This window comes from Musa acuminata, chromosome BXJ3-10 (assembly GCF_036884655.1).
Source record: "Musa acuminata AAA Group cultivar baxijiao chromosome BXJ3-10, Cavendish_Baxijiao_AAA, whole genome shotgun sequence".
NCBI lineage: Eukaryota > Viridiplantae > Streptophyta > Magnoliopsida > Zingiberales > Musaceae > Musa > Musa acuminata.
Window position 1 is genome coordinate 20,172,963 of NC_088358.1, and position 25,471 is coordinate 20,198,433.

At 35.6% G+C, this 25,471-nt stretch overlaps 3 protein-coding genes and 1 non-coding gene across 4 annotated transcripts; 3 read left to right on the forward strand and 1 right to left on the reverse strand.

The window, feature by feature from the left end:
• Positions 1 to 401: 401 nt before the first annotated feature.
• On the reverse strand, positions 402 to 3,569 carry LOC104000112 (zinc finger protein CONSTANS-LIKE 13). The gene is made up of 4 exons (XM_009422064.3): positions 2,612 to 3,569; positions 1,332 to 1,559; positions 748 to 1,034; positions 402 to 655 (listed from the first exon to the last, which is right to left on the reverse strand). The coding sequence occupies exons 1-4, from the start codon at positions 3,395 to 3,397 to the stop codon at positions 541 to 543; spliced, it is 1,416 nt and encodes a 471-aa protein (XP_009420339.2). The 5' UTR covers positions 3,398 to 3,569; the 3' UTR covers positions 402 to 540.
• A 6,900-nt stretch (positions 3,570 to 10,469) lies between these two features.
• Positions 10,470 to 16,266, forward strand: LOC135651610 (aspartokinase 2, chloroplastic-like). The gene is made up of 14 exons (XM_065171823.1): positions 10,470 to 10,621; positions 10,729 to 11,194; positions 11,280 to 11,362; positions 11,467 to 11,507; positions 12,673 to 12,827; positions 13,411 to 13,560; positions 13,648 to 13,743; positions 13,921 to 14,037; positions 14,406 to 14,525; positions 14,625 to 14,717; positions 14,809 to 14,925; positions 15,441 to 15,557; positions 15,689 to 15,751; positions 15,860 to 16,266. Exons 2-14 carry the CDS (start codon positions 10,793 to 10,795, stop codon positions 16,013 to 16,015), a joined length of 1,710 nt encoding a protein of 569 aa, XP_065027895.1. The 5' UTR covers positions 10,470 to 10,621; positions 10,729 to 10,792; the 3' UTR covers positions 16,016 to 16,266.
• A 3,027-nt stretch (positions 16,267 to 19,293) lies between these two features.
• Positions 19,294 to 19,372, forward strand: TRNAQ-CUG (transfer RNA glutamine (anticodon CUG)). Its single transcript has one exon. It is a non-coding gene; the product is annotated as a tRNA-Gln (tRNA).
• On the forward strand, positions 19,300 to 23,524 carry LOC135651365 (aspartokinase 3, chloroplastic-like). The gene is made up of 5 exons (XM_065171430.1): positions 19,300 to 19,307; positions 22,089 to 22,182; positions 22,699 to 22,815; positions 22,947 to 23,009; positions 23,118 to 23,524. Exons 1-5 carry the CDS (start codon positions 19,300 to 19,302, stop codon positions 23,271 to 23,273), a joined length of 438 nt encoding a protein of 145 aa, XP_065027502.1. The 3' UTR covers positions 23,274 to 23,524.
• Positions 23,525 to 25,471: the final 1,947 nt, after the last annotated feature.

Sequence of the window (25,471 nt, forward strand, 5' to 3'; positions counted from 1 at the left end):
ATGTAAAGTAATCAAATATACCTTTTCATTGCAAATAACTCCCTTTTGTCAACTCAGAAGGAGAAAAAGTAAATTAAAATTTTAAGTTGAGTTAATCAAATACAAAAGTGAAGGCCGGATCGGATCTATCTGCTTCTTTCTTTTGCAAATAATAACACGAGATTATTTAAGATATGTGTTTTAATTTTTTTACATGAAAAAAAATATATTTATAATTATTCATAAATTTTCAGTATATATCAAAGTAGAACCATTCATGATGCATCCCATGGTGGGCAGATTAAAGTTAACTTGGACTAAGAACACAGGATCATAGCAGATCACTCTTGGGTTAATTGAACTCAGATTTCATACCAATCAGATGGACTCAATCTTTAAACAATCCATCAGAGAATTAAGAATCAATGGGGATGGGAGCTCCATCAAAAGAAACATAGATTTGATTAGCAGATGACACAGCATATCATCACTCATTTCTAAAATTCCTCTTAGAACATGACCAAGAAGGTATTTACACCTAATTTATTAGTGCATGCCCATTCAGCCATTGTTTACAACATCTAATGCCTCGGTGGACTTGACGAAGCGACCTTTTACACGCTTCCTTGTGTCAGCCCTCACCTTCCTAGACTCGTATCGAATGTGCTTATCGTACCTGCATAGAATTCATAACTAAGAACATCAAGAGAACTCTTGGACGACGATTACAGTCTCATATAAGTAAAATGCAGAAGAATAGATCCATGCCTGCGTGTTTTTCTTTTCTCCCTATAGCGCAACATGGCGTTGCCTCTGTTTTTGGCTAGCATCTCGCTGTCAAATCTCTTTGTTTCTTTGACCGTTTCATTTCCGACTAGCGGTTCTCCTTGTTCTCTGAATGAAATTTGTTTGGCACCAACAGATTCATGCTCATGTGATAAATCAACAAATGGTATAATCCTGGTCAATGTGTTGTTTCCAGAGGCTGTTGGTCCTTCAACTGGTGAACAGCTTGAACCGTGCTTCCTTTTGGTGGCGGTGCTTACGGTCCTCAGCTGCAGTAAAAAGAAAAACCAAGAGTAAGAACTATATGACATATAATCAATTAAAACACTATATCATACCTTATCTCACTCCTAGCATTCAAGGGAAATAAGAAAAGGAGAAGCTTTATCTTTAAGATGTTAGATATTACTCGATAGATTCTGTGAACTCTTGAATCATTTGTCACAATTGCTAACCTGATAATGATGGAAATAAACTCAGAATTACCTGACCAGGCAGTGGCACTATTATATTGTATTACCTTGTGTAAGATATTGTATCAAGAAATAAACAGCGAGATGGCTCACAGTTTGTGACTGCCTGTGGCGAACATTTGTCAACAATATATCATCATTCGAGGAAGGACATCTTGCATCACCTATATCTTCCAATACTTTTGTGGTCTCCAATGAATTTTCCTTGTGAAGGTCATTGAAGTTCTTGATCATAAATGCCTCATTGTTTGTACCATATGCAATTTCATGATCAAAAGAATCCTTCTGGTCTCCCAATCTTCCAAGGTTAAAATCCCATATCTGGACATCAGCAAACAGACTTTATAAGAGAGTAGCCATGAAAACCGCAACCGACATTATGTGTTGTAAGCATTGATAAGGACAAACTAGTAAAGAAAGCAGAAAGAAAGAAATAAGTTTACTAGCCCATCAGATGACTAATTTGAGTAGCAAGATAACCACATTCCCATGGTCGAATATAGAAAATTTGACCAATTTGACTTGGACTGTGCCAGTTTTAGGGACATCATCCAATAAAGAACAATTATGAGAGGCACCATCCGACAAAAAACAAATAATACGGGTTTTCTCCACTAACCTGTCCCTCTTATATTGCCCCCACTAGATAACTTTTCGAACCACCTCTGCCTTCTACAGTAAAATAGATCTCACATACCCACATTGTATCTGGATGCCAATCAGGTTCTTTCAGGGACACTTTAAGCAATACAATACAACAAAATACCTCATCAAACAAACACAATGATACTTTACGTATATGGTAAGGAGTCTGAAATATTTTTTCCTTAACAAAGTGGAACATCACGGGGAACCGAAAAGAAGGAGGATATCATCGGGCAAAGAACAGATAAAAAGAAATGGAAAGAACAAAAAGACAAACTATAAAACTCTTCAAAATGTATATTTCCTTAAGCAAAAAGAATTGGGTGCAAGATTAACGTTAGGCATGGATGTGGCTCCTAACTCCAACAATATTACCAGATCTTTCGCGCCTCCAATTACTCCGATCTGAGCCACGACCTTGAATAGTGTTGTTGTTTAATTTAGATCAAGAAATTTTGACACAAATTCAAGGGGTTGACCTTTGAGACTTGATATATAGCTTGCCTACAACTCTATTTAAGATCAAAGTGGTCAGCAACTTTCCTGGAATCAGCCTATCACCATTTCCATAATGTTATCTCAGAAATTAGAAAAGTTGTCTTTTTTATAGGACGTTTTCTTTGACTTTTGGAGATCAATTGTTCTAATTTCAGCTAAAAGGATCTTAAATATATCACGAGGACATGGAAGATACTGCAAAGTGAACAGAGATGCACAGAGTACTAAACCTGCGCGGGATGATGCGGAAGTCTGCAGTCCCACAGGATATCCTCCTCCTCCACCTCCTCCTCAACAAGCCGATCGCTTCCCTTAAGCTCGGTCGGTGCCGACATGAGCAGGGCGGTGTACGGCATTGGCTGTGATTCCTGGAGCTCCTCGTGGCCTCTGCCAGTCCGATGCGGCGTGCTCGGGATGAGATCGCATGCCGCCGAGGCCGCCACCTCCGTCTTGGCGAGCTCCACCAGCTGGTGGAACAGGGGCTTCAGGTTTTGGTGGTTCTTCTGCCGCTTGACCACGCCAGGCATCTTGGGGGCGCAGGGCACGTAGATGTCCTGGAACAACGGATCGACGGACAAGATTGGGTCCAGGGACGACCAATTCGACAGCAACTGGTCCGCCGTCGGGTTTAGAGAAGTGGGAGGAGGGCTCGCCTCCTTTGAAGAGAGATCGAAGCCCCAAGAAACGGCGAGCTCGAGGGCAGTGGGGCAACCGGAGAAGCCCTCGATGGGAACCCTCGGGTGGTCATGGTGGCCGCCGCCGCCGTGGGAGTCCCAGTCGCAGTCGGCGCAGAGGGCGCGGCCGTCGACGACGCAGCGGGCGGCGGCGGGCTGGGACCCGCAGTCGTCGCAGATCGGGGACCGCACGTGCTTCCCGGACAGCGCGTTCGCCGCGTGCACGTGGCGGTCGCAGGCGACGCAGAGCCGAGCTGCGTCCGCGCGGCAGAAGAGGGTCGCCGCCGCCCCCCCGCAGTACTCGCACCCCGACCGCCGCCCCACGCCGTTCCCCTCCGCCATCCCCGTATCAGAACTGGAACCTTTGCCGCACGAACCGTTGTCCACTACCAACAACAACAACGAAAACAACCCTGAACCCAAAGCCGTAGTCCTCGAGTTCGGGATGGCGGAGCGGCTAGGAGGCGGAAGCCCATCACTTATAGACGAAAGCCTTTAACGGACCAGAGTGGCGACCACGAGGGAGGATGGAAGAGGCGGAGCGCCCGAGGGAGTCAGGTGGCATGGGGCCCGCGTGAGTACCTATTTTCTACCGGCCCCCTTACTGGTCCAAATGCATGGGTCCCGCACGACCTTTCCAGGCAACCAAAGCGGGCATGCATTTAGTCGTCAGGTTCTCGCTTCCCGGAGACCGCGATGTGGGTGGACGTCGACCGGTGTCTCAATCGGCAGTAAAAGGAAGAAGGTGGGCGTGGCGCCATTTTTCCTTCGCCGTAAACTACCAGTGAAACCAGAGAGAGAGAGAGATTGATACTTAGGTCATGCATGGCTAGTCTGCGACTTGTACGGGCTTATATAAACGACAAAAGTTTCATGGAGATCTTGCGGATAACATCACGTATCTCTTCGACTATGCTTTTTAGATATAGCTTTGTGAATTCTTCTTTAGCTGAACGCACAGTGGATTGAGCTGAGGCGGCGAGAACACAGAAAAAGAAAAATAAGATATTTCTTCTTGGAAAAAGAACTCCGTGTTAGAATTAATGTCATGAAACCACAATGCAGTAAATTTCTATTGCATTGGAAAATGGAGATCTTACGTTTTCTATTGGAGCTATGAGTTAGAGGCTTTTACGACACACACACACACACACACACACACACACACACACACACATATATATATATATATATATATATATATATATATATATATATATATATATATATATATATATATATATATATATATATATATATATATATATATATATATATATATATATATATATATATATATATATATTTATTTATTTATTTATTTATTTTATTTATTTATTTATTTATTTATTTATCTCTCTAAATTTAAGTTTAATGTATCCATCCTATATATATATATATATATATATATATATATATATATATATATATATATATATATATATGATGGATACATTAAACTTAAATTTAGAGAGATAAATATAAAAATTATTGAACTTAAGGGATGTATGCATGTGTCTTGGCAAATGATGAAAAACAAAAAGATATAATCAATTTACAAGTAATTGGAACATTATGATCAATTAGTGTTGTCGAATGGATTAAGCTGGTTGTAATAATATTAAAAATCCATATATTATCCATATAGTTAGTTATTTTAATATTTAGATCTCTATACTTTAAAAAAATTAATATTCTTATAGTTATGAAAATAAAATATCTATATTTCATTACCATAATAATATCAATTTTATTAACAAAAATATAAAAACAAAAAATAAAATAATAATTTAAGTGTTTCAATTGATGGTGACAAACGATGACGTTGCTAAGCGACCGTAGATGACTATTGTGGATGAGGAAAGTGACAACAAGAGGCGAAGGCCACTATACATCTATGTCGACGTTGACGTAATTGTCAAGCGACGAAAGAATTGTTGATGCATATACCAAGTGGCATCGCTCTACATTTACATCGATATCGACTCAAATGCAGAGCAATCATCACCTCTCGTCGCCGCTCTCCTTTTCCATAATACCCACTCATGACCCCTAGTAGCGTTATTATCCACCACCACTAAACATATTTTTTTGTACTTTATTTTTGTGTTTTCATTAGTACACAATATTGTTATGAGAAATGTGATAGAAGATAAGATTTCCGTAACTTAATAGAAGATAAGATTTCCCCAACTATATGAGGAAATCTCTCTATTCTGTTTATTCTGTTGAGGGAAATCCTTCTTCCTAATCGAGGGAACATGTTAATATATTCAAGCTCAAGCTATTTCATTTCTACAATAAAGCTTCTTCAATTATTGTTCTTATTTTCTATTATTTCTATCAAAATGGACTTAGATATTTTATTTTTATAACTATAGGAATATTTTTAAAGTGTAGAGATTGGAATGTTAAAGTTAGGGGGAAAATTTATAATTAGTTGGATACTTGATAAAGTAGGATATAAATAATTTCTTGCATTAAAGCTCTAATGATGGCTTTTATGACTAATTATAGATTACCCTCTTAATTATCTATCTTTAGTATTTCAGTCCATACATTTTTAAAAGTTACATTTGGATCCTTATATATACGAAAGTGGAACATTGAAATCCCTATATATGATTAACAAAGTAATTTTAAATGATTAAAAAAAAGGTTTTGTTGGAATAACGAGATTAAATGTTTCATTTTCGTAAGTACAAGAATTTCAATATAATTTTTTAAAGTATATGAATCGATATACTAAAGATAATTAATTACAAAGAATAGTATGTAATAGCCCTTACCTATAGGATGATGTACTTAGTTTTATTATCTATCAAATAACTATAACTTTCTACCTTTTATCTCTAATTACTTTTAACTCCTATCACCCTCATTAGTTTCCATCCACTAAATCAAGGCATAAAATTAATCTAGTTGACATGCCTAAAACAATTCAAAAACTTAAAAGTTTCTCTTGATTTACTAATCAACAAAAGCACGTTAAACTCATTATAAGTTCATAAATCAATAAGTCAAATAATAGGTTTATCCTTATGGTATGATTATATTAAAATGTTAATTAAAAGGTCAACAAATACAAATCTATACACAAAGACCCAAATCAAAGTTACACTAGTAAACATTTTGATAGCATGTACTGGTGTGAGTAAAAACGATCACAAAACATATCCTCAACTATAACTCAAGGATAAAATATTTGAATAACAATCCCAATATAGTTCGGTCGATGGCTTGCTATTATTAAAAACTTATTTTTAGGAAATCATGCAACTATAAACTTACCACTTGAAAAGTATCACATTGTGAAGTAACTTTCAAAACTTTGGTTCCTTATCGGGGCTAGCAAGCAGTACCCCTTCGACTGTCCATCGCTAGCACAGTGTTATAGGGGTCCATATGGCTTGGCATTGTACCATAGAAGACTGTACGAGTTGATCCACGCTGCAAGAGACTGCATGAGCTAACCCGTGTCGACAGGGATCGTAATGAGTGGTTGTCTATATGAATGCGCCACGGAAGGATGTACGAGCAATCCCTATCATTCGTAGTCCCATCCCATTGGCTTCACAAGTATAAAGATTAGTCCTTTGTGCTCAAATAAGGACCGGACTCTAGACCCAAAAAAGAGTTATAGTCCTTACTAAACAAATGTCGGAGGAGTCATGTTGAAACCCCCCCCCCCCCCCCCCCGCCCCTCCCTCCCACACCCAATCCAACCCAACACACTGACCTATGGTGCAGAATACTAGAGAGATTGAACTCACATAAGCCCTTCCTCGGGACAACTATAAAAGTTTAGAGGCCATCTCGAAGCTACCCTCGTCGGCCCCCATCCAAACCCTCTCTCATCTCACCTCAGGAGGACCTTCCAAAATGATCATGTGCCTTCCGAATAGGATCGAGACATTCGACTCCTGATCCACGATTTTAAGTTGTTAACAAGAATAATCATATTTTACATAGGAAATAAGTAGCATTCTTTTTTCTTTCGCAAATGAAAATACATATTTTCTTAGAAAATTGGATTTGCACTTAGTATAAACTTTTTTAGCCCTATAGTTATCTTATTCTTCTCCTCCGGTCAACAATTTTGACACGAGTAAATCTTTTTTGGTAGTACAATTCCAGGAATCCAGGAACAAACCTTGGCCTTGGATTGTGATGTGTTCTTCCATGGTCCCTGATTGAGATGCTTATCTTCCAAGTGCAGCCGGCCATTCAAAATATGGACCACTCTATGTGAATATTCTTCTTTTCTTTCTTCCTTTTTGGGCATCTTTTGATGTTATGGTGCTAATTGGCATCCCACTAAATGATATCTTGTTCTTGCTAGTGGTCCTTTCAAGTTAACTTCATCTTCAATGATTTTTAGTTGAATTACTTACCTGGATATGTATAAGATTTTAGGTTTTACTCACCTTGAATTGATATTAGTAGTAATAAATTTATTTAGGTGATTTAAATTTATTTTAAATTTTGATTTAATTTTTGATTTTATTTTCATGTTGATCTCGACCAAATTAAAATAGCTATTGTAAATTATTTTATAGCTACCCTACTTAGATCTCTTTAGCATTTTGATTTTTAGACTTAAAAAATTTCTATTAAAATCTTTGTAGTTATAAAAGTGAAACATTTAACTTCATTTGTATTAATATTGTCGCCACATTGCTCTTGCATGAATGACGTCACATTGTTCTTTCTCTCATGTCTCCTCTTTCTCCTTCAACATCAATATAGATGCAAAGCGTTGTTAGAGGGGGAAGATGAGACGAAGCAATATAGTGCTAACGCAAATGTCTCACCTCTGACAATGATGTAGATGTCTTATTGCTATACCTCATCTTCCTCTTCGTCATCAATATTCGGATCAATATTGATAAGGCTAACCACCGAATCATTGTCATAGACAACCATCCATAGCACTATCGTCCACCACCATCATTTGAAAAAAAAATTTTATCTATTGTTTTCATATATTTACTGTATATTTCAACAGTAAAGTTGTTTTAGTAAATGAGGCTATATGTTTTCTTTTTATAATTATAAATATTTTAATATAATTTTTTACGTCTAAAAATTGAAATAAAAAAGACCTGATTACAATGATAATCTATAATCAACCTATTATTTTATCTTAACAAATAGTTGAATTGGAGAAAGAAATATCACTGATAGACTAGCTATTTATTTGGTCTCACTCGTTCCTTGAAGATACTTGAACTGTTTCAAGTTCAATAGTAGTATAATCATTTAATTATATGTAATATCATTAAAAATTGGACAAAAATTGATATGGAGATATATAGCACCACATCATGCCCCCACGCCTTTTCTCCCTCGAACATTATGCCCACATCACCACCAACCCAACACCTCATCGGGTACTCAGCATTGACACCCACTCAACATCGCCTCAGCTACTCCATCCATCATGCTTCGTTGTCTTTTTCGAGCGAACTCTATTAGAGTTCAACTGAATAATGATCGGTTACTTCGCATAACTAACTTCTTACTTATTTTCAATACAAGAATAAATCAGAGTACTTAAAATATCTCTCATTTTTAACATAATTTTTACAAAAAAAAAATAAATCTAACGACTTTATCATTAATTCAAAAGCTTGCAAGCTAAGTCGGATAATAAGAATTTACATTAATTATTCGAATAAATATGAATATCCTAAAAATATCTCTAATTAATATCAAAGCCAAAAGACTTATTAAAACAACATGCCAGTGAAATTATATTAAAAGATCGACTTACCCTATATATATATATATATATATATATATATATATATATATATATATATATATATATATATATATATATATATATATATATATTTTGTTGGTGAATAGATGTATCGTGACCAATGAGTCAGCACGGCTAAGTCCACGGATCAATGTTGGGAGTTCTTTGTCGATTGACCTGGACGTCGAGGTAGTTCGGGCCTTCGCGACGGGATGTTGGTTAGCGTTTTTTAGTTCGAGCGCCGTATGCGTCGTGCTGCGTCTCTTTGCTCCCGGGATAGGTGACAGCTCGCTCTCGTTCACTAGATGGTGATTTTTGGGTCGATACGCTCGTGGCTCGGGGGTGACCACTTCCCTGCAAAAAAGGTCTTCGTCGGGTGATTCCCGACTTTGGCCCCTCCGAAGAACAAGTCAGTTGTGGGCGGTATTATATTTTCCTCCTCAGTTTTGGAAGCTGGGATAGAGGTCTTTATACTGACGTGAAAGGATCGGTCGTACGTGGATTGGTGTGGACACAGCACGACATTAGTACAGATTATGGCTTGGTGTGCGGGATGTTACCGTCCCAGGATTGTCGGGACCAGGCATGTCGAACAGTGTCTTGGAGTACATGTCTTAGAGTACGATTATGGCGTATAACATCAGCTACGACGTGTCCGCGAAAACATGTATTATTATATACTTTTTAGGGTACTTAAGAAGAGAGAGAGAGAGAGAGGGTAATTAGTATATATATACAATATCGACTTACTAATTACTGTATATATATAAATATATATAAAGGAAAAATCTAAGATGACCGAAAGCGGGCAAGACGGGGACCAAAGGTCGCTTTCGGCATGGGGCGACGCGAGCGGGTCGCCGGTAAAAAAGTGCAGGCCGGTGGCGACACCGCTGGGGTCACGGCGCTTTTAGCGGGATAGGAACGACAGTCAGTGGGCCCCATCCGTCGGCAAGCCCCTATTCGTCTTCTTCCTTTTGTCCCGCGGTGGAGACGGCGCCCCACTCGACGTCCCCGGCAACGTGACCCGCGTGCTTATCCTCACCCGCGTTGTCGCTCACCCAGTCACGTACCTATCCTCCCCACGCTGTGTTGATGGCTCCCGGTCACTTGCAATCACCAGAATAATACTTCTGTACGTTCAAACTGAGCCAATTTGAATTGGTTGCCATTTACTGGTAGTCAACTCAGCTCACGAGTCCTAAGTCTGGTCTCGAGCCGTATTTGAATGGGTTCAAATCAAGTCATTGTCGGGTCCGGTTGACCGTCGACCCTAAATATAATCCTACTATCTAAATCATTCAAAGGAAACCAAATTACTGTGTTGAGGTCCGATTGGAGGTCGATCATAACCCAAATTAGCATCAGAGTTCCCAATCTATCTTATATTAGACCAGTCGCTTATTGTTATCATTATTAGGTGTTTAAATATGCCGCAAACCCAACCCATTTATTTATTATCGGATTACTTTCTCTCTGATCCGATATGTGCGTCGGACGGCAGAAGTAATCGAGATAACCCGACCCGACAAAATTCCATGCTCGGATTGTGTCGGGCTCGTGATGGGATGGCAGATCAGGTTGCAGCGCGCCGCGCCACGGTGCGGAATCACCGTGAAGATCTAATCTCGACCGTCGCTTCCGTGAGTGATTCGTTTCCTGAGGGTGGCATGCTTCTCTACATCTGGCCGCCGCCTCCTCTGACACCTCTCTCTCTCTCTCCCTCCGTCTCCCTTTGCAGATCCCGACGCGATTCGCCTCCGCTTCACTACGATCGGGTAGTTCCCGACGATCTCGAGGTTGGCCTTCGATTCCTGTCGCATCTTCTTGCGTTTTTGCGGGTTTTACATTCTGATTTCTCAGTTCATCTGCTTCGAATTGGTTCGCTCTCGGTTCTTACATCTAGATCGCGGCGAGATCGTTGCGCTGGCGAGATCGTCGGAGGGGAGGCGCGTTTTTGTCTTTGGATTATGGCAGCAGCTCTCCGATTCGCGGGGATAACTCCCTGTGTAGGGTTTCGAAGGGATCCGTCGACTTCTCTCGCTCTCTCGTCGAGCTTTTCAAGTAAGCTCTGGGTCGAGTTGTCTCCGAGGTCGATAGGTACAAAGAGGGCGCGTGGTTACCCGAGGAATAGGAGTTTGAGGGTGAGCTGCGAGAGGGGAGTTTCTGCTTTCTTCGAGGAGGACGAGGCGGAGAGGCAGGGTGCGGACGGAGATGCCCCGCAGCTGAGCATCGTGATGAAGTTTGGTGGGTCGTCGGTGGCGTCGGCTGAGAGGATGAAAGAGGTTGCTGACCTTATTCTTAGCTTTCCAGAGGAACGGCCGGTGATTGTGCTCTCCGCCATGGGAAAGACAACAAACAATCTTTTGCTGGTGTTACATCTTCTGACCGCTCCCGTCGTTAATCTGTTCCATTATTTTGGATTAATTAGCATGTCTAACTTGCGATTACTCTTAGGCCGGCGAAAAAGCAGTTTGCTGTGGTGTTTCAAATGTATCAGAGCTTCATGAGTTAAGCTTTATTAAGGATCTGCATCTTAAGTACGTGAATGCTTTTCTTTTGTTTCTGTAATGTTTTTGCTGTATTTTCTTGTTCCTGGTGTAATGTATCATGAAAATGGCATTTGGTTATTCACATTTTTCAGGACAGTCGATGAGCTTGGGCTTGATAAGTCTATCGTCTCTGGTGAGTTTATTTTATTCCTTGGCCCATTCCAACCTTTTGGTATGTCATCATTAAAGTTCGATATGGTGTTATATTAAAAGTGTTTCACTGTATATGAAATCTGTATATGCACCATTGTTTAGCAGAATCCCATGATATGTCTATTTTGCAGATAGGGGCTAGGTTATGTAATGGAGTATGAATCATCGCTGTTCATCTAAATTAAGTATGATTATCTAAATATTGTGGAATGAATTCATACTACTGCAAAAGAAGGCTGGATGTAACTTTTGACCTTGGAAAGTCTATTTTATTCTTAGATTCTGAGGCATGAAATTTAGAACTCAATTACTTGTCACAGTGCATTGAAGAACGTTGCAACTGTTATCTCTGTGAGAAAATATGCCTTATATATGGTTTTCTGTTATACGATAGGTTGTGTTGTAATCTGAGTATGCATATTCAATTTCCACATCTGTTTACATTTACTTCAACATCCTCTTAAAAAAGAATAACTCAAGTTTTGAGTTGCTTTCTTTCTGTTTGCCAGCCATATTTGTTGACACGAGTTTTATTTGTGCAACAATGGTAGTTAGGAGGCATGAAATTTCGGATCACAGAAATCTTCATCTTTTTCTAGTACAAACTACTGCATAGTAAGTTTGTTAGTGTTTGATCCGTTGTTCCCTTTGGCTTAGCCTTTAAAAAAAAAATGTCCTCTCTTGTTGAAGCTAATGCAACCTCCAGAAACTTTTGATGTTATGAAGTCAGTAAACAAACACTTCTGAGAAGAGAGGCATTTGCTATGTCCCATTTGCATTCCCTCTCTTTTTGCCCCATCTTGCTTTCCCTATTCCTCTTAATCTAGGGTGTGTCTCACCTTTCCACGTTTAGGCTGTCTAATGACATGGCAGGTAGCCACTGGCCAAGCTAATGGAGCTAGCTTCCTGCCTATGGTTTGCATCAGGACTGCATCTCAGCTTGGTGGGGCTACAAGCTGAGATCATTATATTGACCAATGACTAACTTACATGTTGTTTGAGCCTATCGGATCAGTGAGACATCTTTTGCAATGATGTAAACAGTCCAAACACCATGTGGACATCTTTTGCAGCCAGTGAACTTTTATTCTTGTTACGTGCTTGTCGATGCTGATTGATAGTTCCTTGTTTATGACTATTTGCAGGTTTGTTGGATGAGCTAGAGCAACTTCTTAAAGGCATTGCAATGATGAAAGAGCTGACACTTCGTACAAGGGACTATCTTGTTTCATTTGGAGAATGCATGTCTACAAGAGTCTTTGCAGCATATCTAAATAAAATTGGTGTAAAGGCACGACAGGTACCTGTTCTGTCATCTTCATCAGCTTATTACACAGAAATGGATGATGTCTTGTATTTAAATTTTGTGACTTCTTGGAGAATAAGCTGACTTCTTACCGATTGAAAATTGAGGATTGGTGATATAAGCTAGTTTGCTAACAGTTCTAGATAGTCTAGGTACTACTTAGTCACTTAAGAATGTCCATCGATTACTTGTTTTTGCTTATAATTCTTGTATTTTAGGGTATAGGATAAGATTTACCATTCTTATGTGATTGATTATGCAACCTCTATTCATATTCTAAGAACTTAAATTTGACTCTTTTGTGAGGAGTTCTTGCACATTCATTAGAATTTTAAGTTCAGCTTCAATTGATGATTAAATCTTCAAAATGTGTTGCATTATTCTCTCTACAAATTTTCTTATGGAAGACACTCTCAGGATAGCACATCACATTGATGAAATATGATAACTGTTCTTTTTTATTAATACCTAAAATCAGATTGGCTTCTCTGGTTTTCTTCTGGAACCTGCTTCTGTGGTTCTTACATGTCCCTACATATGAAATTAACTGATTATATTGCTGCCAAATCTTTTGCAGTATGATGCATTTGATATTGGTTTCATAACAACAGATGACTTTACAAATGCGGATATCTTGGAAGCAACTTATCCTGCCATTGCTAAGAGGTTACACGGTGACTGGATTAATAATCCAGCAATCCCTATTGTTACTGGCTTTCTTGGGAAGGTGTGAAGCCCTTAGGCCAACTTTATACAATTGTATAAAACATCAAATTTGAATGGTCTTGGTGCACTTGTTTTCCTCTACATGCAGGGTTGGAAATCCTGTGCGGTCACTACACTAGGCAGGGGTGGAAGTGATTTGACTGCAACAACTATTGGTAAAGCTTTGGGATTGCGAGAAATCCAGGTCATTCTTTAGGGTCTTTGTATTAAGGGATTTATTTGATCTTAACCTTCATACTGATATGCTAATGATACCTTTACAGTTGCCATGATTTGTTATCAAATCTATTACGTGTTGTCGCCCTTTGTTTTTTAGTTGAATATTATCCACTATATGCCCTTGATTTTTCAACTGTTACAGGTCTGGAAGGATGTTGATGGCGTTCTGACATGTGACCCTAATATATATCCCAGTGCAAGGCCCGTACCACATTTGACATTTGAAGAGGCAGCTGAGCTTGCCTATTTTGGTGCACAGGTATGCCTGCATCTGCTTCATCTCCACATTTTTCTCAGTGACTCTAAATTTGGTTTGATACTAATTACATGCATATACTCAAGACAGCAGGAGTGTTATTAACTAGTGTCTCTTCTTGGATTTGGTCTACATGTGAAATTTCTTGTCTGCTTTTTGCTTGATGTTTCAACATCAGTAGAATCAACTCCATTGGTGGTAGCCTCAAATTAAGTGTACTACACGAACCCTCATGGTGCTATTAATGTTTTCCAAAATGTCAATCTTTGCTTTATGATTGTTGCATGTTACAGCCATTTTCATAAAGTATAAAGCATTGCTCTTTGTTTCTTCACACATTCATGTTAAAATTTCCATTGTCTGAAGTTCAGGTTTTGCATCCACTATCAATGAGACCTGCTCGAGAAGGTGATATACCAGTGAGGGTCAAGAATTCCTACAACCCTCAAGCTCCTGGTACTGTCATCACTAAGGAAAGAGATATGAGCAAGGTTTGTTGGATCATCTCGTGTGATCGATTCCATCCTAGAATGAGGCCATTGATCTCAGCTTTTTTGACTCAGAGACTTCATTTCTTGTGTGTAGCTCAGGCTGTGCTAACCAGCATTGTTTTGAAATCAAATATTACCATGTTGGATATAGTGAGCACTCGAATGCTTGGTCAGTATGGCTTCTTAGCGAAGGTAGGAAATTGTGTTGTTTCCTTGACATCATACTATGTGTTTTGGTTTGTTTGTAATTCATAATTGTTACTATTGTGCTCTCTAAGTGCAGGTTTTTGCTATATTTGAAGATTTGGGTATATCTGTTGACTGTGTTGCGACAAGTGAAGTCAGTATCTCTTTGACATTGGATCCATCAAAACTTTGGAGTCGAGAATTAATTCAGCAGGCAAGTACATGAGCCGAAGTTGATGCTAGATGCACAAGAAATAGAAAAATTCACTTGTCAATGATTAGCGGAATTATAAAACTAACCGATTTTTATTATCCTTGTTTGCTTTAGATAGTTATCATTTGTAATAGAGCTATGAGATAATTCACAATCTAATATCTAGTTTAGTGCTCAATGGGTGCCCATTTCTTTCTCAAATATGGATAATGCTAGACTAAGAATGCGTGAGCACCTTGACGTAATAAATACTTTGTGAGATTAGGACTTCCTATCCTGATTTGAAGCATTGAATTTTTCTCCTTACAAACGTAATGTTATGTCTAACTGGGATTTTACTGATTTCATCCAGTCATCCCTGTCCACATTTTTTATCTGTTTCTTGTCTTTCTAGCTGAAAATTTGTCTTCATCATGATACACACATATGTACAATATGGTCGTCCAGCTAGGACCTTTCTTTTCATCTCACATACTACCCTGATTGCTCTGTCCACCTTGAACAAATCAATGCAGGAGCTTGATCATGTGGTCGAAGAGCTTGAGAAAATTGCAGTCGTTCATCTCCTTCAGCATAGATCAATAATCTCTCTCGTTGGGAATGTACAGCGGTCTTCCTTGATACTAGAAAAGGTTTGACTCTGTTTCCATATCATAATTGATGATCGTCTCCCTTAATCTCCTATCACCCAGTTTTCTTTACAACAGTATTTCTTGCGGTCAATGTTTGATTATGTACTATGCAAATGTGTGCATGATGTCAGGCATTCAATGTTCTTCGGAAGAACGGAGTGAATGTCCAGATGATATCTCAGGGAGCATCTAAGGTACATCTAGTGGCTCTATGTCCTGCTTCCTTTGAAGCTGTTGGTAATCGAGTCTGGTTCAATTATGCATCTTAATTTGATGCTAGTTTGCTCATCCCTCCACCGCAGGTAAACATTTCCTTGATAGTCAATGATGATGAGGCAAAGCAGTGTGTCAAGGCTCTGCATTCAGCGTTCTTTGAGAATGGTTTCCTTTCAGAAGTTGGAGAAGCAGAATTTTCGGGTAACGGTACCACAATTCCCTCCAACGTCTCTGTGATGTAATCACAATCAATTCGCAACAGGTGACAACAACCAATGCCTTATCTCCCTTCAAAGGGTTGGTTGATTTGCTTAGGTTAATCTATTTGATTCTTTCCCACAAGATGTGGGTTGCACGCCACGCCTTTGTTGAATAGACCTTTTTTCTTGGTTGTAAGCCATGCCACAAGATGCAGCTTTAGGTACGCCAAATTGCAATTTTGTTCATTGGAATCAAACCCGATTCTGATTATATGCTTTTCGAGATTTATTTACTACCTGTGTGCATTCATTAAAATTTTAGATGGTATTTCCACCAGGCCTAAGATTTTTGTCAGCAATATTTTTTATGATTTGCTTGCATGCCAGAACTCATTTGGCTATTAATTTCGTAAACAATGCGGTTTTCTATACCAATGTAGTGAATTGATATGATAGTGACTGTCATCAAATTGGTTCTACATCAGTTTAGTGTCAGCAATCTTTCTCCATCTAGAAGTTAAATAATATAATGATGATTATTTTCTACTACGAGAATTATTTCTTAATTTATTTTTGAATTTTGGTATATTTTTGGAAATTGCTATGCTTGTGGATATCTTCAAATCAGTTGGTAACACAGCAGAAATGTAAAAGTCCGGGGTTTCCCTCCTTTTTGATACGCTGTACCCGCAAGTTAGGGAGCAGTCCGATACAAAGGCTTTTCTGCTTTGTAACGACGGGGGAAATGAACGGTATGGAAATTAAACTTATTATTGATTTCATTAAGTGACTTCAATAAAAAAGAGCTCTTTTCTTTAAATTGTGAAATTGCCCATTAATTATTGAATGGTAACTTAATTGATTTAATCATTTTATTTCAAGAGACTACACATTCGCTGGAGGAGGAAGGAATCAAGACAAGATCGAGAGGATTTCTAGTTGTGAAAGTTGCACACTGTTTTCTCAATCATTCTAATGTTTAGGAAGATGAATTATAGATAAAGACAGATCATTTTAGGAGAAGAAACCCCAAAGGAAACTAATGCTTCAGCAACAATAAAATCATAAGTTATAACTATTTTAAGTCTATTGTATATTTTTTTTATCATAATTGAGATTTATAAAAACTTAATATCTTGAATTAAGTTTTGAATATTTAAATTGTTATTAAGTTTTTTTGTGTCTCGTTTTATCTATTTTTGTATCATTAATATTTATTTATTTATTTTTTGGTCTTTTAAGCACGAATCATTTTAAATAAATTTTTTATTTTATTTTTTAAATTTTAAATACTTTTATTATACTAATCTAAGTTTTAATGTACTCTAACCGTTGAAATAGTCAAATATGTATTCATATTTAAGAACATAACAACATCATTGAGATGGCCGAGGTTGTTTAAGACGTCAGATTAAGGTTCTGTCCGAAACGTGGGTTCAAATCCCACTCTAACATATTTATTATTTTTTTGTGTTTTATCGATTATTTATTATTTTAATTTTTTTAAAAAAGATATTGAACTATTTTTTAAACAATTTATTCTTTTTCTTGACGTAAAATCTTAGTAGTTTATCTTTTAAAACTTTTGAAAATCTTAAACTATTTTTTCTTTCAACATTTATTAGTATTTCATGATTTTTTTACTATAAACAACCGTGGTTTAAAAACAATTTATGTTTTTAAATTTTTAATAATCTCTTTTTTCCTTTCAACATTTATTTGTATTTCACAATTTATTTTTTTGGCTCTAAATATTTAACGGTCGTCGTGACCTACATCTACTCTCAATTCCTTTTCACTCGAGGGCATCGAATTTCACTATCGATCGTTTTTCAACGGGTGAAGATCAACTACCTTTTTACAGCCATTTTCTTCTTTTCGTAGGTTTAGGAGATAACATTTACAACCACTCACCCCTCTCTTAAACTTCACCTAACATTTAAGAGTTTGAGAGGAGTTCTCATAATATTACAACAGCGTTTTCCTACTTTTTTCTCTCAATTCTTGTGTTTTCAAGTATAGATGAGAGGGGTATTTATAGGTCTCAAATGACTTTAAAATTGGAGCAAAAAAAGGTCTCATCCTGGGTTTCCCGGATCCTGAAGGTATCACTGTCTGCAACACTGACACTGAGCAGTATCACTACCTAGACTAGCGGTATTACCACCTGACATAGTCTTGGAGACTGAGCCACTGGTGGTGCCATCGCTTGGACCGACGATGCCACCACTTGACCCAACTTTTGGGTCAGAATGAGGCTTTCTTTTGGTACAAAATATCCATACTTTGGGTCCAATTGGCTCCTAATTGAGTTGGCCTAATTACATTCTAAACCAACTCAATTACAACTAAAACTACTTCGATCTAGACAATTATTACAAAGCATTAATCACGTATTGTCCGATATATCATTGGTTCATCGGTGCTTCGTCTAATCCTTCGGCGCATCGTCCTCTTTTGCGGTATTTTGCCCAATCGACATGTTGACCTCCGCAACTCCGATCTCCTTGACGCAATATCCGCTCTTCTAGGCTCAATGCCCGAACTCATGGCACGAAGCCTTCTATCGACTTGTCCACCGATATTTTGGCTCAATGTCCAATCTTCTAACATATTCCACTATGGCCCATTCTTTTTGCTTTAATTGTCTTTCCTGATCAAAACTAGTCCTGTGTCACTCAAAATACATATTAGATCATAACATTATCAATTGGTTTCATCATCAAAATATCATTATTTAATATTTTTATATTATTTTTTTAAATTTTAAAAAAGATATTGATCTATTTTATAAACAATTTATAAAATAGATGATATGCTTTTCGAGATTTATTTACTACCTGTGTGCGTTCATTAAAATTTTAGATGGTATTTCCACCACCCCTAAGATTTTTGTCAATCATTCTAATGTTTAGGAAGATAAAGTATAGATAAAGATGATCATTTTAGGAGAAAAAACCCCAAACGAAACTAATGCTTCAGCAACAATAAAATCATAAGTAATAACTATTTTAAGTCTATTGTATAGATTTTTTTTTATCATCATTGAGATTTATAAAAATTTATTATCTTTAATTAAGTTCAGAATATTTAACTTTTTATTAAGATTTTTATCTCTTATTTTATGTTTTTTTTATCCTTAATATTAATTTATTTTTTGGTCTTTTAAGCACATATCTACGTCATTTAAATAATTTTTATTTTATATTTTAAATTCTAATGACTTTTATTGCACTAATTTTTAATCTAATGCACTTTAATCAATAAAAGAGTAAAGGTTATATTGTATTTATAATTAAAAATTCGTAAGTTGTAACAATGTTGAGATGGCCGAGTTGGTCTAAGGCGCCATTAAGGTTCTGGTCCGAAAGGGCGTGGGTTCAAATCCCACTCTCAACATATTTATTATTTTTTTTGTGTTTTATCGATTATTTATTATTTAATTTTTTTTTTTAAAGATATTGAACTATTTTTTAAACAATTTATTCTTTTTCTTAGCGTAAAATCTTAGTAGTGTATCTTTTAAAACTTTTGAAAATCTTAAACTATTTTTTCTTTCAACATTTATTTGTATTTCACTATTTTTTTACTATAAACAACCGTGGTTTAAAAAAAATTTATGTTTTTAAACTTTTAATAATCTCTTTTTTCCTTTCAACATTTATTTGTATTTCACAATTTATTTTTTTGGCTCTAAATATTAAAAAATCATTATTTAATATTTTTGTATTATTTTCTTTTTTAAAATTTAAAAAAGATATTGAACTATTTTATAAACAATTTATTCTTTTTCTTAGTGTAAAATCTTAGTAGTGTATCCTATAAAACTTTTGAAATCTTAAACTATTTTTTTCAATATTTATTTGTATTTCATGATTTATTTTTTTTTTACTATAAACAATCGTGGTTTAAAAATAATTTATGTTTTTAAACTTATAACAATCTATTTTTTTTTCAACATTTATTTGTATTTCATGATTTATTTTTTTGACTCTAAATATTAAAATATTATTATTTAATATTTTTGCATTATTTCTTCTTTTAAAATTTAAAAATATATTGAACTATTTTATAAATAATTTATTCTTTTTCTTGGCATAAAATCTTAGTAGTGTATCCTTTAAAACTTTTGAAAATCTTAAACAATTTATTTTATGTTTTGAAAATTCAAAGCATAAAGTAAAGCATTTATAGCTTTTGCATTAAAGGAGAAAGTCTTCTTCTCCAAATTATTTTAATCGTTCACTTTCTTTTAAAATTTATTTTCAATAATATTTCATAAATCGAGATTCAACGAAAGTAAAAAAACTCTCATCTGAGTTTTTCAATAAGTATAGTTCGTCCTATTGAACATAGGAGGACGAATGATAAGGTGACCCTCTTGAAAGTAAAAAAAAAATAATTTCTCTTGGGTGTCAAACCAAATGAGAAAAACGTGGCTCTAATACCAACTGTTATGATCAATACAACACTAAGAGTGGATGAATTAATGCAACAATAGAAACGTCGTTGATTTAAAAATTTTTGTTCGATAAAATCGTTTTGACAAAGCCCGTATCAGAAAGTAATGCAAATAATAACTTAGAGTAAATGTAAAGTGTAGAATGTAGCTAAGTGATGAAGGAAAGAACATACTAGATTTATAGTGGTTCGGTCGTCGTGACTTATATCCACTCTCAATTCCTTTTTACTCGAGGCACCGACTTCCACTACCGATCTTCTTTCAACGAGTGAAGATTAACTATCCTTTTACACTCATTTTCTTATTTTCATAGGTTTAGGAGATAACCTTTACAATCACTCACCCCCTCTCTTAAACTTCACATAACACTTGAGAGGGGTATTTATAGGCCCTAAATTGTTTCAAAATTGAAGCAAAAAAAGGTTACATCTCAGGTTTTTCGGGTCCTGATAGTATCACTACCTGCAATACTAATATTGAGCAGTACCACCACCCGGCGGTACTATCGCCTAACATAGTCTTGGAGACTATGTCTTGGAGATTGAGCCACTAGTGGTGCCACCGCTTGGACCGACGGTGCCACCACTTGACCCAACTTTTGGGTTAGTGAATGAGTCTTTCTTTTGGCACAAAACAACAATACTTTAGGCCCAATTAACCCCTAATTGAGTTGACCTAATTATATTTTAAACTAACTCAATTACAACTAAATCTACTTCGATCTAGACAATTATTACAAAGCATTAATCACATGTTGTCAGATATATCATTGGTTCATCTGTGCTTCGTCCAATCCTTCGGTGCATCGTCCTATTTTGCAGTATTTTGCCCAATCGACGTATTCACCGTCGCAACTACGATCTCCTTAGTGCAATGGCCGCTCTTCTAGGCCCAATGCCCGAACTCATGGCACGAAGCCTTCTACCGACTTGTCCATCGATCTTTCGGCTCAATGTCTAATCTTCTAACATATTCCACTATGGCCCAACATTGATTCTTATTGCTTTAATTGTCTTTCCTGATCGAATCTAGTCCTGTGTCACTCAAAATGCTGATTAGATCATAACATGGTTTCATCATCAAAAATATGAGATTCAACAAAAACATCATTATTTAATATTATTTCTTCTTTTAAATTTTTTTAAAAAAGATATTAATATATTTTATAAATAATTTATAAAATAGATGAAATGCTTTTCGAGATTTATTTACCACATGTGTGCCTTCATTAAAATTTTAGATGGTATTTCCACCGCCCCTAAGATTTTTATCAATCATTCTAATTTTTAGGAAGATAAAGTATAGATAAAGATGATCATTTTAGGAGAAGAAGCTCCAAAGGAAACTAATGTTACAATAAAATCATAAGTTATAACTCTTTTAAGTCTATCGTATAGATTTTTTTTATCATCATTGAGATTTATAAAAATTTATTATCTTTAATTAAGTTCAAAATATTTAACATTTTATTAAGATTTTATCTCTTATTTTATGTAATTTTTTTTTTATCATTAATATTAATTAATTTATTTTTTTAGTCTTTTAAGCACATATCCACGTCATTTTAAATAATTTTTATTTTATATTTTAAATTCTATTGACTTTTATTACACTAATGTTTTATCTAAAGTAAAAGGTACATTGTATTTATAGCAAAATATTCGTTGACTGTGTTGCGACAAGTGAAGTCAGTATCCCTTTGACATTGGATCCATCAAAACTTTGGAGTCGAGAATTAATTCAGCAGGCAAGTACATGAGCCGAAGTTGATACTAGATGCACAAGAAATAGAAAAATTCACTTGTCAATGATTAGCGGAATTATAAAACTAACCGATTTTGTATTATCCTTGTTTGCTTTAGATAGTTATCATTTGTAATAGAGCTATGAGATAATTCACAATCTAATATCTAGTTTAGTGCTCAATGGGTGCCCATTTCTTTCTCAAATATGGATAATGCTAGACTAAGAATGCGTGAGCACCTTGACGTAATAAATACTTTGTGAGATTAGGACTTCCTATCCTGATTTGAAGCATTGAATTTTTCTCCTTACAAACGTAATGTTATGTCTAACTGGGATTTTACTGATTTCATCCAGTCATCCCTGTCCACATTTTTTATCTGTTTCTTGTCTTTCTAGCTGAAAATTTGTCTTCATCATGATACACACATATGTACAATATGGTCGTCCAGCTAGGACCTTTCTTTTCATCTCACATACTACCCTGATTGCTCTGTCCACCTTGAACAAATCAATGCAGGAGCTTGATCATGTGGTCGAAGAGCTTGAGAAAATTGCAGTCGTTCATCTCCTTCAGCATAGATCAATAATCTCTCTCGTTGGGAATGTACAGCGGTCTTCCTTGATACTAGAAAAGGTTTGACTCTGTTTCCATATCATAATTGATGATCGTCTCCCTTAATCTCCTATCACCCAGTTTTCTTTACAACAGTATTTCTTGCGGTCAATGTTTGATTATGTACTATGCAAATGTGTGCATGATGTCAGGCATTCAATGTTCTTCGGAAGAACGGAGTGAATGTCCAGATGATATCTCAGGGAGCATCTAAGGTACATCTAGTGGCTCTATGTCCTGCTTCCTTTGAAGCTGTTGGTAATCGAGTCTGGTTCAATTATGCATCTTAATTTGATGCTAGTTTGCTCATCCCTCCACCGCAGGTAAACATTTCCTTGATAGTCAATGATGATGAGGCAAAGCAGTGTGTCAAGGCTCTGCATTCAGCGTTCTTTGAGAATGGTTTCCTTTCAGAAGTTGGAGAAGCAGAATTTTCGGGTAACGGTACCACAATTCCCTCCAACGTCTCTGTGATGTAATCACAATCAATTCGCAACAGGTGACAACAACCAATGCCTTATCTCCCTTCAAAGGGTTGGTTGATTTGCTTAGGTTAATCTATTTGATTCTTTCCCACAAGATGTGGGTTGCACGCCACGCCTTTGTTGAATAGACCTTTTTTCTTGGTTGTAAGCCATGCCACAAGATGCAGCTTTAGGTACGCCAAATTGCAATTTTGTTCATTGGAATCAAACCCGATTCTGATTATATGCTTTTCGAGATTTATTTACTACCTGTGTGCATTCATTAAAATTTTAGATGGTATTTCCACCAGGCCTAAGATTTTTGTCAGCAATATTTTTTATGATTTGCTTGCATGCCAGAACTCATTTGGCTATTAATTTCGTAAACAATGCGGTTTTCTATACCAATGTAGTGAATTGATATGATAGTGACTGTCATCAAATTGGTTCTACATCAGTTTAGTGTCAGCAATCTTTCTCCATCTAGAAGTTAAATAATATAATGATGATTATTTTCTACTACGAGAATTATTTCTTAATTTATTTTTGAATTTTGGTATATTTTTGGAAATTGCTATGCTTGTGGATATCTTCAAATCAGTTGGTAACACAGCAGAAATGTAAAAGTCCGGGGTTTCCCTCCTTTTTGATACGCTGTACCCGCAAGTTAGGGAGCAGTCCGATACAAAGGCTTTTCTGCTTTGTAACGACGGGGGAAATGAACGGTATGGAAATTAAACTTATTATTGATTTCATTAAGTGACTTCAATAAAAAAGAGCTCTTTTCTTTAAATTGTGAAATTGCCCATTAATTATTGAATGGTAACTTAATTGATTTAATCATTTTATTTCAAGAGACTACACATTCGCTGGAGGAGGAAGGAATCAAGACAAGATCGAGAGGATTTCTAGTTGTGAAAGTTGCACACTGTTTTCTCAATCATTCTAATGTTTAGGAAGATGAATTATAGATAAAGACAGATCATTTTAGGAGAAGAAACCCCAAAGGAAACTAATGCTTCAGCAACAATAAAATCATAAGTTATAACTATTTTAAGTCTATTATATATATTTTTTTATCATAATTGAGATTTATAAAAACTTAATATCTTGAATTAAGTTTTGAATATTTAAATTGTCATTAAGTTTTTTTAGTCTTGTTTTATCTATTTTTGTATCATTAATATTTATTTATTTATTTATTTTTTGGTCTTTTAAGCACGAATCATTTTAAATAAATTTTTTATTTTATTTTTTAAATTTTAAATACTTTTATTATACTAATCTAAGTTTTAATGTACTCTAACCGTTGAAATAGTCAAATATGTATTCATATTTAAGGACATAACAACATCTTTGAGATGGCCGAGGTGGTTTAAGACGTCAGATTAAGGTTCTGGTCCGAAAGGGCGTGGGTTCAAATCCTACTTTAACATATTTATTATTTTTTTGTGTTTTATCGATTATTTATTATTTTAATTTTTTTTAAAAAGATATTGAACTATTTTTTAAACAATTTATTCTTTTTCTTGACGTAAAATCTTAGTAGTTTATCTTTTAAAACTTTTGAAAATCTTAAACTATTTTTTCTTTCAACATTTATTTATACTTCACGATTTTTTTTACTATAAACAACTGTGGTTTAAAAACAATTTATGTTTTTAAACTTTTAATAATCTCTTTTTTCCTTTTAACATTTATTTGTATTTCACGATTTATTTTTTTGACTCTAAATATTAAAACATCATTATTTAATATTTTTGTATTATTTTCTTTTTTAAAAAATTAAAAAATAAGATATTGAACTATTTTATAAACAATTTATTTTTTTCTTAGTGTAAAATCTTAGTAGTGTATCCTATAAAACTTTTGAAAATCTTAAACTATTTTTTCAACATTTATTTGTATTTCACGATTTATTTATTTTTACTATAAACAATCGTGGTTTAAAAATAATTTATGTTTTTAAACTTATAACAATCTCTTTTTTCTTTCAACATTTGTTTGTATTTCATGATTTATTTTTTTGACTCTAAATATTAAAAAATCATTATTTAATATTTTTGCATTATATCTTCTTTTAAAATTTAAAAAATATATTAAACTATTTTATAAATAATTTATTCTTTTTCTTGGCATAAAATCTTAGTAGTGTATCCTTTAAAAATTTTGAAAATTTTAAACAATTTATTTTATGTTTTGAAAAACCAAAG